Source organism: Dysidea avara, chromosome 3, assembly GCF_963678975.1.
Source record: "Dysidea avara chromosome 3, odDysAvar1.4, whole genome shotgun sequence".
Taxonomy (NCBI): Eukaryota; Metazoa; Porifera; class Demospongiae; order Dictyoceratida; family Dysideidae; genus Dysidea; species Dysidea avara.
Window position 1 is genome coordinate 26,209,165 of NC_089274.1, and position 16,753 is coordinate 26,225,917.

A 16,753-nucleotide genomic window follows, 5' to 3' on the forward strand; every position below is an offset into this window, starting at 1 on the left:
TGTTAGATTATAAATCACCTCTGTGATCCGACATTGTATGCAGTAAATTATGGAACACACAATACTTTAAAAAATAAGCGAGATTTAAAATTTGCAGTTAAAAATAGCATTCTGTGATTATTTTAAGGCTGCTATATTCCCTGTCGGATTACAAAGGTTGTGAAGGAAATGTATATCCATGAAATAAATTTTGTCAGATTATGGAGTACAGAGGTGTTAGATTTAGGTTGTTTTCTATACAACACTTTTGGTGAATGATAGCTTGATTGGATTAGAGAGGATTCTGGATTATGCAGGTGATGGTAGTTAACATTTTTACTTGTTGTAACTATCATATTTACACAAGAAATTTAAAGGATTGTGCTGGTTTCTAATAAATTCTGTATGTGTATATTGGGTTGATACACAGAGCAGACAGTAGAAATGAGGCGAGGGTAGTGCTTCTAACAGAAGGTTGAAATACTCTCTAATAGAGTAGCCAACCACTCTAATAGTTAAAAATATAAACAAAAAGAGTGACTTAATTTAAAATATTTGTACAAGTTTAGAGAAGTATTGTAATACAAATATACTTTAAGTATTAGTTAGAATAGTTAGACAACAAGCCAACAAGGTTTCTATGCTATTTAGTGGTCCAAATATGATGCAGGCAAGGCTACCCACAAACTTTATTGCTGCAGCTACAGCTGAGGTAATTAATTGTTGGTAGCTGAGCTAAGTACTTTAGAAACATTAATTCATTGTTTATAATGCCATATGAAATTGTTAGAAATTATGACTGCACTAGGTGTTTAGTTGATACCCAGTGCTTGTTATTGTTGTAGTGCTGTATACCACTAGTGACTAAACAGGACCAGGCGTTTATATAAGACTGGCCATAATTCAAGGAAACACAATATTTTATACTTGTCATGTCACCAGGCCACCATGCAGTTCTTACTGTGCAATACAGTGTTTAGAAGAATTATGTTTATGACTGGTAACTCAATACTGTTGTAACCAGCACAGATAGTAACTACCTAGGAAGTGTGTATTTAGACAGACGCTCAGTGTGGTTTGTGTGTAGGTAGTAAAGTGTACAAATGTAGTTATAAGGGAAACAGTATAGACTTATGTTGTTCCTGTTACTCCCAAGGTGGTATGTTTCAAGTTTAGCACAAATACTGAACTGAAAGTGTGATGTATTAAATGTTCAAGTCAGTATGCAGCCAATTGATTTATGGGTTCAGTAAGGAAGGTAGTAATATATAAAGTTTAAGATGAATGCTTGTTCAAATGCATACAGCTGTCATGTGGACATAGCAAGTATATGTGAATATAGCAAAGTGCTGTCATAGATTGCATACATTTTACATCATACATCAGGGATGTAGTATGATACGGAAAGTCTAGTAGACATGCCTCCCCAACAGTAACACATTGCAATTTTGAGTTCCTAAAATTGAATTTCCCATATCCACATGCCATCTGGACTGTTAATTGAAACTTCAAAGCTGGCAATTAGTACCTGTACCTATACACTCCCTGTAGATCTGCATGCTAAGCACCAGAGAAGGTATGGCACAAAATATGTGCCATAGGGAAGAATTTGTATTAATTGCATACTTCAAATTTTTAAAATTCGAAAAGTAACATCTTAATTGACTTCGAAAGATTTTAAGGCTCTCTGGACACTCTTTACTTCATTATCAGCAGTGTTCTCTTTCCTGGTGGCTGTTTGTCCCCCATTTTGCACATCAAGTTATTTGTCATGCGACAAAGTCTCCAATAGATTGTGTATGTTGAAATCATCAGGGTTGATGACACCATTAAATTTAGCAGAAAAAAAGTTTTTGATTGGTACATAGTTTTTCTTCCAAAATAGGTTCTCTGTTAAAACCGTATGGCTCATGTGAACTATGTCATACCTCCTCTGCTAAAGCACATCTGATAATTACTATTAACTTTGCCTCTTCTGTCTTTCCATGAATTTAGCACAAAAATAAATTGAAATTCGTAATAATTATGGGCGACTGCATGTACATGAGTAAATCTTTTGCTTGTCAGAGAATTTTTTTAGTCCCATTCATGTATTGATGGAGTTAGAAACTCTTTAATGGCGTAGAGTACTGTAATCCATTGCTTTCTTTGATCCTTTGACTGACTGGTGAAGACATTTTGTTACTTGTAGCAATTGCGTGCTGTTCATGAAGCCACAAGTTCTGTTGGCTGTAGTAAGCATATGTTTTGTAAATTTGTACAGAATCTCAAAATTGTCATTCCCACCTTCTCACACCAATAACTACATGCACAAGAGGGCATTCTCAGAGATTTAGACAGGTACCAGCTCACTTAAACATTTATTTGCACTCCTTTTTTGCTGACACTACTAAATATGGAACAGCCTTCCAGCTACTGTAATTGAAGCATGAAATACAGATGACTTACAGAAAAGAATTGTAGAATATTTTATATCAATCCTGAAATGTTATGCACTTTCTTTTTTGCATGTATCTGTACTAATGTATACTGAGGTCTGCATAGTATCAATAATAAATATATAAATAAATAAATCTTGTCTTAAAGCATTTCTTTCAGAAGTAGGTTTAAATGTCTACTAATATTTTTAGGTGTAGACGACCTCCCTTGTTTCACTACTTTTTATTTCTATGATTCCTATTCAAACTAAAATTCCTATATTGATGTGTCTGTATGTACATTCTGCCATCATCAGCTGTGTTGCCACACACTGGAATTACACCTGTACAAACTGACATATCCATTAAATTCTGGTATTGCATTTTTTTATCTTTTGAAGGCATTGACAGTGATCAGTTACATGCAGCTGCTTGTTCTCAAGTATGTGAATAACTTTTCAGACATGTGCCGACAAAGTGTCACCACAATGTGAAGGTGAATTGATTTGCCTGGACATTTCAACTGTTTATTGTTTCTCCTTTCCCGCATGCCTTTCTGCTAATTTAGCATACAGCTTTGATCTCTGGGCATGCACGTTTCACAATGTTATTATTGGAATACACATGCAGGTAGCTCAGTGAGCTGTAGACGAGATGTCGCCTGCCACCAGGAAATAGACTGCTTGTGCAGTGGTATGCACAAAGCATATGTATGAAAGTAGACAATTGTTGTGAGTTATATAGTTTGACATAATTGTGTGTAAGTGAATTAGTCTGGTGGCTACACCAGACGTTGGTGTCATCGGTGCGTATCAGTAGTATATATATATATATATATAGGTGCAGCTGGAATGTAAGTGGACAGCCATTGTACTTTTATAACTATAATTATATATATCAGATTCATGATTGCTGCAAATCATGATCTCACTCATGAATATGAGAATTGTAGCTATTTACATATGTGACAAGTAGCTAGCTTTTAATAGTGATCATGAAAGTTCACAAACAAAAATTAGGAATTTTAAACTAGAATAAGCACTGCTGCAATAAAAGTACTGAAACAAGCTGGATCAGAGTAGTATGTAATGTCCAGATACCGTAAAACAATATGAAGTGAATATCCCTGCTGTGCATTTTGATTAAATCTCCGTAGCACAGTAGAGATATTCACTTCTTATTGTTTTACAGTAGCTGGACATTACAACTACTCCGATCCAGCTTGTTTCAGTACTTTTTATTGCAGCGGTACTACACTGTCCCTACTCTAGTGTAAAATTCCCTAATTTTTCTTATACTTGTGTTTATTATAAGTTAGCACTATAGGTTCACGACATTGTTAACTCTAAAGATCTTTTTGAGAGGTTTCTGAGCAAAGTTAAGCACATGCACACAGTGTTGCAAGGACTGTTCTAGAATACTTGATTGTTCTATTAACACATTTCCGTTGTTAATATTGTTGAAAGTTACTTGTGGAGAAGATACCACCTGCTTCCACCATTGTGAAACTGCTCAATGATCTACATGGAGTGGTAGCTAGCTACATTTTTGTACATGGTATATGCCATGCATGTAGAAAAAGTTAACTTGGAGGAGAGGATGATGTAGTGTGAACAATAGAAGGCACTCACCAGTATAAGGATGTAAATGTCTACATTGGAGCCATAATTGGGGCTGGAGTATTGGTGGTTGAGTGGGAGGTCAGTCTGGTCTATACTAGTGTTGTACCGATAATCAGATCGGTTATCAGAAAAACCATATATCGACTTGTTTTTTTTTGTATATCGGTATTGGATTGGCACCACAATGAAAAAAGCAGCAAATACAGATATATGTATGTGTTTAGAAATACATGCTCATGTACACCAAATGATGTTTATAAATGCATTGTGTTGCATGTTCCTGCATCACAGTGTTGTTATTACTGTTTCAGTGTACTGTCAGATGTTGTTATAGCAATACTGCTGCTAAATTGGTCCTTCACAAACGAATTTCTAGTAAAAATTGCTACAAAATAGACATGCTCTGCTATATCAGATCGACTACATTTATCGACTTGAAAAAATTATCCAATATCAGTTATTGGAATATCGGCTAATTGTCATAACGTAAAGTTGGGTTGTTAAGCGCATGCACTTATATTTTTTTGGAGAAACTTTTAGTAAAAATCATACTATCTGTTAGGCACATATGCCTAATAAATAATTATGGTGAGTGTAATGCGGAATCACTACATTGTAATAGAGTAGTTAATAGTTTGTGCTGGTCACTACGCCAGTATGTAAGGATAATTGACTCCATTTCTGGGTGAAATCCTTCTTGATGAAAGAGATTATCACTATCCAGATGGCTGATTTGCTGTATGCATATAGTGAAGAGAGACCTCAAGGGAGGCATAAGCGCTTGAGGAGACATTAATTTTTCAGTACTTTCAGCGTTTCTTGCTGTGTGTAGCTCTATCATTGCATTTTGCCAAGTGAGCTTATTATCCATGGTTAATTACAAGAAATGTGTATGCGCTTAACAAATAATATGCGCTTAATGGACACATGCGCTTAATAGACACATGCGCTTAACAATCCGATTCTACGGTATTGGTACAACACTAGTCTATATGATCAAGATGCCACAGGTTTGTAGTTGATGCTATAGTGAACTCATGATCTTCTTCAATACAGTCCACCATTGGATCATTGCATATCTGCAAATGAAACGAGATTATTATTATTGTGTGGCTCACCAATTTTAGTTGTGGTAGTTTATTCATTCAACGTGATATGCTTACATGTTCCAGTGCAGCTTCATTCATCTTCATAAGAAGTCCTCTTTAATTGAATGGTTGAATGTGAGCTACTGTCACTGAACTGTCAACATCTCTAAGAGGTATTAGCTAATTAGTAGATAAAAGCCAGAAACCTTATCCACTATGATAACAAAATTTTAATATCTCTATACCAAGAGTGCCGTGTTGACTGTCACAACTTTTATTAGTTGCCAAATTATAGCATCCTGTATTCTTCTGATATCAATATAGTTTCCATTTACAATACATTTTTACAATACATGCATGTGTATGTACGTATCAACAGTGAACAAGCTGACATTACTGTAATGAATTGTGAACAGAATAAAGCAGCGGTTAACAAGGGATGATATACTATACAAACACAGTGAGATATAACAATTGAGTCCTTTTGGTGATCTTTGAGGAGTGTGTTATATTAAACAAACTGACAGAGTGTTTTGTGCTATACAATATTAATGACATTGTGTCAGCATGCAGGTAAATGGCTTCTGTCATATACAATTGCCAAGAGTAAGGAAGAATGGGACTTGGTATATCTTTGATCCTTACAGTGTCATTCTTACAAGTAATAGTTGAAACACACACACATGAGGTTTGTATCTGATTCGTAAACACACGACACCCGAGGGCCACAGGCCCGAGGGTGGATTGTTTACAAATCAGATACAAGCTGAATGTAACTGATTTGTGGTATGGGGCTTCTCCCGACAACACCAGAGGGCCGAATGCCCGAGGGTGGAGTGTTTACAAATCAGATACAAACCAAATGGGTGTGTTCTAACTGATTTGTGGTATGGGACGTGCGCAGATCAAAGGCGTTCATTTGTAACACAGAAGGAGCAAGAATGCAAGGCATAATATTGGCTACCGCTGAGCGTTGTGTACAAGGAACAATGTTACTCGATAATTACTGTCTTGATGGTTAGTTAATTCATTGTTAGCTAGTTTATTCATTGGTAGTGCATTTGTTATGTACGAGCGCGAGGTGTCATCATTGATGGCAATCACTCCAGCCATTGTACCACTTTTGCATCATTTAGACGGGTGTAACTGAAGTGTCATTGTTGAGTGGTGCAGCCCTATAATAGCCTTGGGTAGCTTAATTTATTGGTGAACGAGCATGTGGTAGATTTTCATTTCATTTTGTTTTATTAATTAGCAAAGCCCCTAAAGGGGTAAAACACTAATACAAAAATTAAGTTAGTTATTAGTTAATATAGGTTTAAAATCTGCAAGGGATAGGTTATTAATGTTATTGATTTGGAGACTGTTTCATTCAGGTATCGTTCTAGGAAAGAAGGAGAATTTGTAAGTATCACTTAAATAGTAGGATCAATCTAAGATATTTGTGATGGCTTTGGAGGGTTAACCATTTCAAATCATTTAGCATTACAGTTACACTGTCCTAATTATTATTCCATGGTTTGTTGAGAATAAATCTTGCTGCTCTGCGTTGCACTGACTCTTGTCTGTTTGATGGTGAGGGTCCCAAATAGGAGCACAATATTCAAGTAATGGAAGCACTAGTTGTTTGTATGCTTGTTCTTTCAAGTAAGTAGGGCAGGTTCTTAGATTTCTTTGTAGGAATCCTAGTGTTCGATTTGCTTTGTTACAAGTATACAGGATGTGAGTTTGCCATGACAGTTTTTCATTGATCCACACTCCAAGATATTTATGTTCTTTCACTGACTTTAGTTGAGTTTCATACATTGTATAGGTGTAGTTACTTGTAGTGTGGAGATGTGATATTCGTTGAATGTTACATTTGGATATATTAAATTCCATTTGCTAGGTTGTAGCCCACTTGGATAGCTGGTTTAAGTCTTGTTGTAATGTTGTATGGTCTTTGGGAGTGTTTATGGTTCTATAGATTACCGGGCTCAGCCCCGCAGCGGTTGTACTACCCATTCATTCAAACGAGTGCAATGTTGTGTGTTCATTCGTTCCAGAGTGATTTACCTCCTTGATGTATTAGCCTTGTATTGTGACTTCCTGTGTTGCTCTGGTGTTGGATTTTGTTTGAAGTATTTGAACTAATTAGTGGCCAGACTGTGTAGCCAAAAGGAGGTACTTAGCCATGCTACAATTATTTGTAAACTGGTTCACAACTGATTTGAAACACTGGCAGCAACTTTTGATCTGCCCACTCACCATACTACAATATTAGTTGTTCCCTCTTTGTTCATCCATCATGGTGTAATTATCCTGCATGTCATGACCACCATTTTGAGATTTTAGTAATTTATTACACTTGACTTCATGTCTGGTTCTCCGTAGCTGCTTGATAAGCATCAAAAGCTCACTGCTACACAGCTACATGTTGATGAAAAAATGTTTAAATGGCAATCACAGTTTTAATTTGTACATGCACAGACACTACGGTTGATCTTTGTAACTTGCCTTTTTGATATGCTTAGGTTGTCTACGTCAAACTCCATATCACTGCTGCCTTGTAGTGAAGCTGCTAGTTCCCTGATTTCAGTAGAGTTGGTTGATAGTGTAGTGTTCACAGCATAGAGTCCTCCAGTGAGCTGATATTTGCTCATCCATAACTGATGTTTCGTCAATGGTGACTAGCTTGATACACTTCAGTGCAGTGCACAGCATAACACTGAGCAGCAGGTGAATAATCATGAAGCAAGTTTGTATAGTCATAGCTACTATCTTAACCTTTGTCTGACAGTGGCTAGCTTGAATAGCTTGCATTTATATGTCTGGGACCATAGTTGACTTCTTTATGATAATAATTATACATAGTATGAAATGTCCTAAGCGCTATGCTAGTAGGTAGAGTTGTTTTAGTCATAGTTATGTGTATTGCATAGTAACTGTACTATAGATATGTGCTAACTGTAATGATTATCATGTGTTCTTGGTGCTCATGTTGTGTTCAGTAGCTATGGACACATAAGGTTTGTGTGTACATTATCATAAAAATAGTGAGAACAGTAAGGAAAAATAATGGTAGATATGAGTATAACATATACCACTCTGTCTATTATAGTTGGAGAATTCCTTTTTAGATCAATTTTGTGTTGTTGCTTCTAAATCGATTTCATCAGCTGGTTTTAAGCGCACAAATGCAGAACATGCAATTGTAAATGCATTTGGAAGAATCTAAGATACGGCTATATAAGGTGTCCCATAAGCCATAATCCAGTGTAACAGTAGGAATCACCTTGAATATTAAGTGAGACTTGTTGAGACATCTTGTTGTTATTACAGTATCAACTACCTCACTGAAGTACACTGTAGCTAAATTTCCATGGTTGATAGTGACCACATGAATGATGATGACTTTCGTGTTGCAGACTACCTGGCTTAGACGAGTCCAAATAATGCTGATATGCAGGGAATAAAGTCCATCACTGCCATGTTATTGCCATGTTATTGAATGCCATGAAATTAAGTACCGTTACACAAACTAACAGTACAGAATACACTGATCCAAGAGGGGTCTTGAATGCGGATGACTCACAAAGGACTGATTGAGGCCAAGTGCTGATAAAAATTGTGGCTTGGGAAGTTAGGTAAATAATCTGTTCCATACAATGGTTGTTTTAATTGAAAGGTAAGTCAAAGGAACACCTTTGTGATGGCATCAATCAAAAAGTCCTACATGACTCAGCTACTGTGCCCATTTGTCAATTCTTCAAAAACAATTGACAAATGGTTGAGCTGCAAAGTGGTAATTGCTGTTTGTAATTATGCAACAACCAGAAAACCTTCAACTATTCATATGTTTACAATAGTGTTAGTTATTTTGTTTACCTATTACAGGAACACCATAAGGAGTTTTGTTGTGTGTAAATTGCAGAATGGTAAATAGTGCCTCTTGTGGAATTAACTAACTAAAGTGTGCATTGTTTCATTACTGTGTTAATGCCTTGACGGGTAAATAGTTTAAACCTTGCTTTAAAGTAGTGTTTTAAAATGCCTTTTAAATATATTTGCCCTATATGGTGTTGGGTTTTGGTGACTGCTATGTAAGGGTATTTTGATCGTACTGTATTTGACAAGTCTGTTGAGGTGAGGCTAGTCTACATCATACGTATGTCTACAGTTTTGAGGTGTAGACACCTTGTTTTGTTTACGGTAATCAAGTGTTTGAAAGTATAATGCATTACTATGCACTTGATCATAGGTGTAGGTGCAAATGGTGTACAAGAAAATTATTATCATTACATCAAAATTACTTTTTAGTTGATGGCTATCATCCATAGAGACAGTCACAATTTCCACTGCTTCTGAGAGAGATTACATGCACAACCTCATTTAATGGTGTTGAGGTCTGAAACTAAATGGCTTTCAGATATTCGTAACATGATGAAAACTATCTTTAGCTATGCCAAACCAATGCGTATCTTACCCCACGAAGATAGCAGTCCCTGCATACACACGTGCTGTTTGTGACATGACAAATAACTAGTGAACCAAACAAAAGAATAGTTACTGGTACTGCAGATTGTATCTGCTACAGACTAAACGTCTAAACTATAGTTATGAGCTCCTACCATATGCACAGGGCATAATTATGCACAGGTAGGAGGAAGAAAGATTTACACGGTGGATGTGTAATTATGTTGGAGCTGTCGCTGCCAGATGCAAAGACATGGTGGACAGTAGGGAATACTGGGTAATGCAACACCAAGTATTTTAATAGAACACTCATTGGCATGTTACCTTGCAATGACAGGTGGTCATGGAAACCTGTTATTAAAAAAAATTAGTATATATACATCCGGCATTGACTTGTGTACATGTGAATGAATATAGAAGAGAGTAATAGAAGAGAGTTAAACAGCAATAACAATGGAAGTTTGTTTATGGTTTTCTGTATTAAAGCACTCTGCATGGGCATAGAAGAGTGCAATTATTTCCTACAGCGCTGAAAAGAATATACACCATTCAATTACCTACTGAATCAATCAAGAATGATTACTTTCAACTGAAAGGTTGCAAGAAGATTGATATTCGTTAACAGAACAGTCAGTAGAGCAGCCTTAGTACTTCAGTAGTGTTGGTAATATCACTATCAGCTGGGATTGAACTCCTTACTATTCATAAACTCTGTGTGCATGTGCGTGTGTGTGTGTGTGTGTGTGTGTGTGTGTGTGTGTGTGTGTGTGTGTGTGTGTGTGTGTGTGTGTGTGTGTGTGTGTGTGTGTGTGTGTGTGTGTGTGTGTGTGTGTGTGTGTGTTACCAAATAATGAGCCTTCTCCACCTCAACACATAATTTTAAAGAATCCTGTGTTAAACTGTGTAAATAAAACTAAAACTGGGAAATTTTCAATGTTTCATTGTAGCAATGAGTAATGGTGGAAACATGTTTTTGTATAAGCATCAAGAAAGTCCTGTGGGTAACTGTGTAAACTACAGTACCTCTTACAGTAAGATAACACTTTGAAGTTATATGGATGTCCGAGCTTTTCACTTTAAATGGTGAATTCCTTTTAAATGGTCTACGTGTAAATCTTTCAAAATTTTATGTGGAAAAGAGAAGTATAAATGTTTGTACATGCTTATCCCAGCCAAATATAGAACAATAACAAGTTATTGATTATGCATGTTTAAGGAATGTAGTGCTCACGTGTTTAAATACATGGTATAGACACTCAATGGCAATGAGACATAATCTAGGTGATTGAAGCATTTTGGGAATTAGTCCAAAGTCGTACAAAGTTAAGGATCAATGCATAATAATTGATACTATTTGTAATGTGATGCTCCAACAACCTCAGTTTATATAGCAAATTGGATAACAGTTTAGAAAAATCCCATTGCAGAGTGTAACTAGCTAAAGTATCAAAAGTACTGCAACATGGAAAGATGGCTAAAAAAGTTTCACCAGCTTTGATATTTAAAATATAAATAGAACAGTGAACAGAGTAGTTCAACAAGTGTAATGGAACAATTAATTGCATTCAGGGATCATGGATGCTCATATTTTATATTAACAGTGAGATGAGTGAATTCTCATGAGATGTCCTGTTCAAAAACTAACAATGGTGGTGCTGTTTAAGAATATTGTGTGAATATATTTGTTACTATAGGGTGTTTACTTGTGTAGGGTCATAATGAAAACTAATGATGAGACATTGCATGTAGTTTTAGTGTAATAGTCAGTGTTATCAGTTGGTCATGAATATATAATTGGCTGATGCAATATTTATACGGCCTGTGTTTAGCTGTTTGTGATCATATTCGAACTTAAAATTCCTTATGCTTGTTTGTTTACTTTTTGTAGCATTATTGATAAGACTGGAGAACCAACGCATACCACATCAAAAGAAAGAATGACACCAGAATTAATGTTTTTGTCTGAACACGTGCTCAACTATCAATTACTCACTTGATAGTGATGTGGTCATTATGCTTCGCTTTCAGCTACGTTTAGCATGTTGCACAGCATTACAAACGAAGAACAAGTAGGAAAAGTTCCCCTGCAATCGATCCAGTCATCATGGAAAAATATGGACAATTTCCATTTAGAAACATATAGGGAAGTCATCACGCTACCATGAGTTGACACCTTGGGCTGTCTGCAAAAAAGAAATGAGGTACTAAGGAGGACAAAGGTAAGTCCATCCATGATGCATGCATTATATGTTCCAAAAAGCACCTGTTGGGATGAAGTGAGTGAAATCAAGCCTGTAGCTTTAGCCATTATTGAGTTACACTTGCCTGAAGGCATCAAGCAGGAAGGCAGGCAGGCAGTCAGGCAGAAAATTCCATTGAATAGTTTTTTAAGTTTTGTAGCAATCTATTGGAAGCATTTAGGGTCGTACTGGAGGCATTTTTGGGTTATGTCTACCAATACTGCCAAGGTACCAGGAAGAAACTGTGACATGTTTTGGCCAGAAAAACCCAAACCTCCTATATACATAGTACTACCAAGAGTTAATATACTGTACTATACAATACCACCATATACTGTATGATGAGGTTGCACCTTTCAACAACTTATATGTATGACCCTCGATAACTGCAGGATAATTCAAGAACTGCTAATGTAAGCATCTAAAAGATGGTTATGAACTTGCATGGTTGAAGCAACAATGCATTCTTCCACTTTTGAGTTGGAAACTGGTTAAGAACCAGTCCTTATAGAGAGTAAATATTCTGCATGAGAAAAGTGCCTTTGTGTGCTGTGTAATTGCATGTTTGTACAGATATAAACACATAACTTAGAAGCACAAGCTTCTATCTATTGAACGTACGTATGTATTTTTGTTACATACAGCTAGCTATTAATTATCATATAGATCTGAAAAGATCTCACTTCAAAAGTGTTTTTATGTGCCATGTAACTAATGCACACCATATATTGTAAATACTTTAAAAGTTTTACCTCTTCAAATAATGCTTACATTTTACATAACTGTGCTCTACATAGGTTTAGTGGACTCATAAGCTACAATATACTGGACATTATTAGATGAATTTTTTATTCCTGCCACAATGTTGATTGTGTACCCTGTTGCTATCAGTTTATTGATGTACTCCTGTACTCTGTCTTGTTGTAAATTGTAAATGATGTAATAGTTATCGGAAGGTTTTGTCTGCTTATGGAACACCAATGAATGTCTCTCTTTACCTTTAACGACAAAAGTATTGAGGTGCTTGAGGTGGTATCCATCAATCATTTTATTATCAATACTCTCTAGCAACCTGTTTTTCTTAATATCACCAAAGAAATATGCTTGGCCGACAGGTTGGTTACAGTATAGAGATGTGTAAAGAGGATTGTTGCATCTGTTGTGGACAGTTACAGATGTTGAACACAGGGTCATTCCTTGCAATGATTTTGCAGTGTTTACCTGCCTCTGTGCCTCTATTTCAGCTCTGATGGCAAATTTAAAGACATTGACTTTTTGTACTGTAAAAATAACTAGAAATCCTGTTGTGCTGTGTGACCGTAGGTCATAGATGAAAGTAATTTGAAGTCCTTGTGATTTCAGTCGCCGCCTATTTCTCATAAGTTTGTCTTTATTGATAAACACTAGAGTTTTAAATGTGTGTGTACCCATGTGTTTAAATATAAGACTGAACAGATTGGAGCCTTGTGAAGGTGTGTATTCTTGCATGTAGGATACAGCATATCCTTGTTGTTCCATTTGTTTGATTAGTGCTTCAATAGCTTCAAACTTGACAACATGAAATATTTTCTGTGGTGGTAACTTTGTGACATGAAGGAGACAGTTGTTTGTGTTTGAAGGAATGTCAGATATCTTTCCCTTAGTACAAGTGTCAAGTAATAGATCCTTAACTTGTGTACCAGTTGTACTATCAGGTAACATGTTCCAGTAAACAGCTGCAGCTCCGCTGACTATGGCAGTAGAAAGTGATGTACCATCTGTGATGGTGTAGCTGTTTGTACTGTAAATGCCGGCACTTTTTACAAGTTGTCCAGGAGCAAATATGTCCACGCATGATCCATAGTTACTGCCATGAAAGTGAGTTACATGTAGATATAGTTTATCATTTTCTCTTGTTCCTCCAACTGTGAGAACTTCAGGGAAAGAACTTGGTACATATCTGTGAGTGTATACACAAGTTATTGTGACTGTTTGTTCTTGTACTTACACTGTAAGTAATACTATATAACCTTATAGTGACATGTAAACCATACTATACAAAATTTAGGAATTTTAAACTAGAGTAGTAGTACCGCTGCAATAAAAGTACTGAAACAAGCTGGATCAGAGCAGTAGATAATGTCCTAAAACAATAAGAAGTGAATATACTGTGCTACAGAGATTCTACATATTCTACAATTAAAATGCACAATAAGGATATTTAATTCTTATTGTTTACAGTATCTGGACATTGTGTACTACTCCGATCCAGTACTTTTTATTGCAGTGGTACTACATTGTCCCTACTCTAGTTTAAAATTACTAATTTTTCTTGTACTTGTATGTGAACTTTTTTTGTCAATTCATAACCATTATTTAAAAAGCTAGCTACCATCACATATGTACAGGGGTGTAAATAGTTACAATTCTCATATTCATGAGTGAGATCATGATTTGCAGCAATGAAGAATCTAATCATTATATTCGTAAAAGTACAAGGGCTGTCCACTTGCACCTATACTACTGATACGCACCAAGAGGTTTATAAATCTAAGCTTACCACAGCTACACCAGACTAACTCACTCACAACAATTGTCTGCTTTCATACATAAGCTTTGTGCATACCATTCCACAAGCAGTCCATTTTCTGGTGGATGGCGACATCTCTCTACTACAACGGAGAACAGCTCATTGAACTACCCGCACATGTATTCTGGTGAAATAACATTGTGAAACGTGCACTCCTGGAGATTGAAGCTGTATTGTGTTATAGTGGATACAAGTAGAACAATAGTCCACATATTGTATGGCTATCAATATACCAAAGGTTTCTTCTTAAGTGAATTTGAAGCATTTCTGTGAAAGAAGTAGCTAGGGCCATAGCTGTAGCCACTTTTCTGCTATGCTTGCCTGAACACATCGGCAGGCAGTCAGTAGATTAAATAATTTTTAAAATAATTTTGTGGCAACTTGACGAAAATATTTTGAGTCAATCTGAAAGTACTTTTGGGCTAGAGTTACCCAACCAACACTGTCATGTCATGATTAGGAGAAATCAAGGCAGGTTTTTGAGTGATATTTTATTGTAAGCCATTCCCACACCTTCATCGTCCCTACTATACAGTACTATCATACTGTATGATTTTGTTTGGCAACTCACTTGCATGCATCAGTATAGAGGTTTCCAGCAGCTGCTACCACCAGTATTCCACTATCAACTGCCTCTCTTATTGCATCTCTCATTATCTGACTGTGACCTCCTATCAGTGACAAGTTGATGATTGCTCTTGTTCTCTGTGAGGAATTCTGTTTTGCCTGTACTTGTCTAACCACATAGTATATTCCTTGTGTTACAAGTGATGTTGATGATCCACCTCGACAATCCATCACTCTCACACTATGAAGAGTTGCTCCTTTAGCCACACCATATGACTTTCCACCTGCCAAGCTAGCTATGTTTGTGCCATGACCGTTACAGTCTTTTCCCTTTTCATTTTCCCCATATTGAATATCTGCTGCATCAAAACCAGAGTAGACAGCTCTTCCTTCAAATTCACTATGGCTGTAGTGGATACCTACATAATGCACACAGCACACATGTACGCAGATACTTTATCTCTTTGTCTTATAGTGTTAGTGTTGAATCCACACATGTGGTAAACCATACAGTCTAAGTATATGCATGCCATGGAAGTGTAATTTGAACCATAGCATGTATCCTGATGTTTGAGGTATCATTTTACTTTATACAAGCCATATGGTTTTTGTAGTGCTTCATTGCATAGAATTTGATTATTTCTGAACTCACCAGTATCAAGGATGTAAATGTCCACATCGGAGCCATTATTAGGACTGGAGTATTGGTGGTTAAGTGGGAGGTCAGTCTGGTCTATACGATCAAGATGCCACAAGTTTGTAGTTGATGCTATAGTGAACTCTTGATCTTCTTCAATATAGTCAACCATTGGATTGTTGCATATCTGTGTAGATAAAATTCTGCTTGTTTACTTTATTAGCAACATAGTGTTTATAAACTAACAATAGTAGGAGTATGGGGCTTTTAACAATGTAACGTATACATGCGTATGGAGGCACAACGCTCTTGTATGGAATGTGTAAAGTGATATGCTTACATGTTCTAATGCAGCTTCATTCATTTTCATAACAAATCCTCTTCTGTTGCCATTGAATGATTGAATGTCAGCTACTGTCACTGAACTGTCAACATTGTCTGATGCACTGTGAAGGAAGGTGATCTAGGATGGAAGATCACTGTTACTGTACAAGTGCGCATTTTGTGTAGCAACACAATGCAGTGAATGTACAGTTATGATGTGATATTGTAAATGTACGTATAATATATCAACAGTTTTCATACATGAATTTTGTGCTGTGTTCATATGCTCACCATATCAGATGCATCTCTTTCTGTCCTTCCATGTTTTGCTACAACAATGTAACTGTCTGGTATAGCATGATCATTTTGAGACTTTAACAATTTAATACATTTGACTTCATGTTTTGTTCTGTATAACTGTTTGATAAGCACCACAAGCTCACTGCTACATAGCTGTGTGTACGTGAACGAAACACAGGTTTTACATTGCAAATAATTAACAGCAGCAGCATATGTAACTTACTTTCTTAATATTCCTTGACTGTAAAGTAGCCACAAAACTGTTTTCATCAAACTCCATATCATTGCTGTCTTGTAGTGAAGCTGCTAGTTCCCTGATTTCAGTAGAGTTGGTTGATAGTGTAGTGTTCACAGCATAGAGTCCTTCAGTGAATATTTGCTCATCCATAACTGGTGTTCCATCAATGGAGACTAGCTTGGTACACTTCAGTGCAGTAACTGTACATATCAAGGTGGTCAGTAAACAATAAACAGTCCAGGTTCTTCTTTGTGAAGTCATCTTTTTGTAGTATGCTCTTAAAATGTGTCACATTTGTATGAGCAGCTCACTTTATA

The 16,753-nt window shown here is 36.4% G+C and overlaps 1 protein-coding gene across 1 annotated transcript; it reads right to left on the reverse strand.

Moving 5' to 3' along the window:
• Nucleotides 1-14,771: 14,771 nt before the first annotated feature.
• Nucleotides 14,772-16,698, reverse strand: LOC136250526 (aqualysin-1-like). Its single transcript, XM_066042745.1, has 5 exons — nt 16,422-16,698; nt 16,190-16,351; nt 15,915-16,037; nt 15,590-15,761; nt 14,772-15,356 (listed from the first exon to the last, which is right to left on the reverse strand). The coding sequence occupies exons 1-5, from the start codon at nt 16,695-16,697 to the stop codon at nt 14,938-14,940; spliced, it is 1,152 nt and encodes a 383-aa protein (XP_065898817.1). The 5' UTR covers nt 16,698; the 3' UTR covers nt 14,772-14,937.
• Nucleotides 16,699-16,753: the final 55 nt, after the last annotated feature.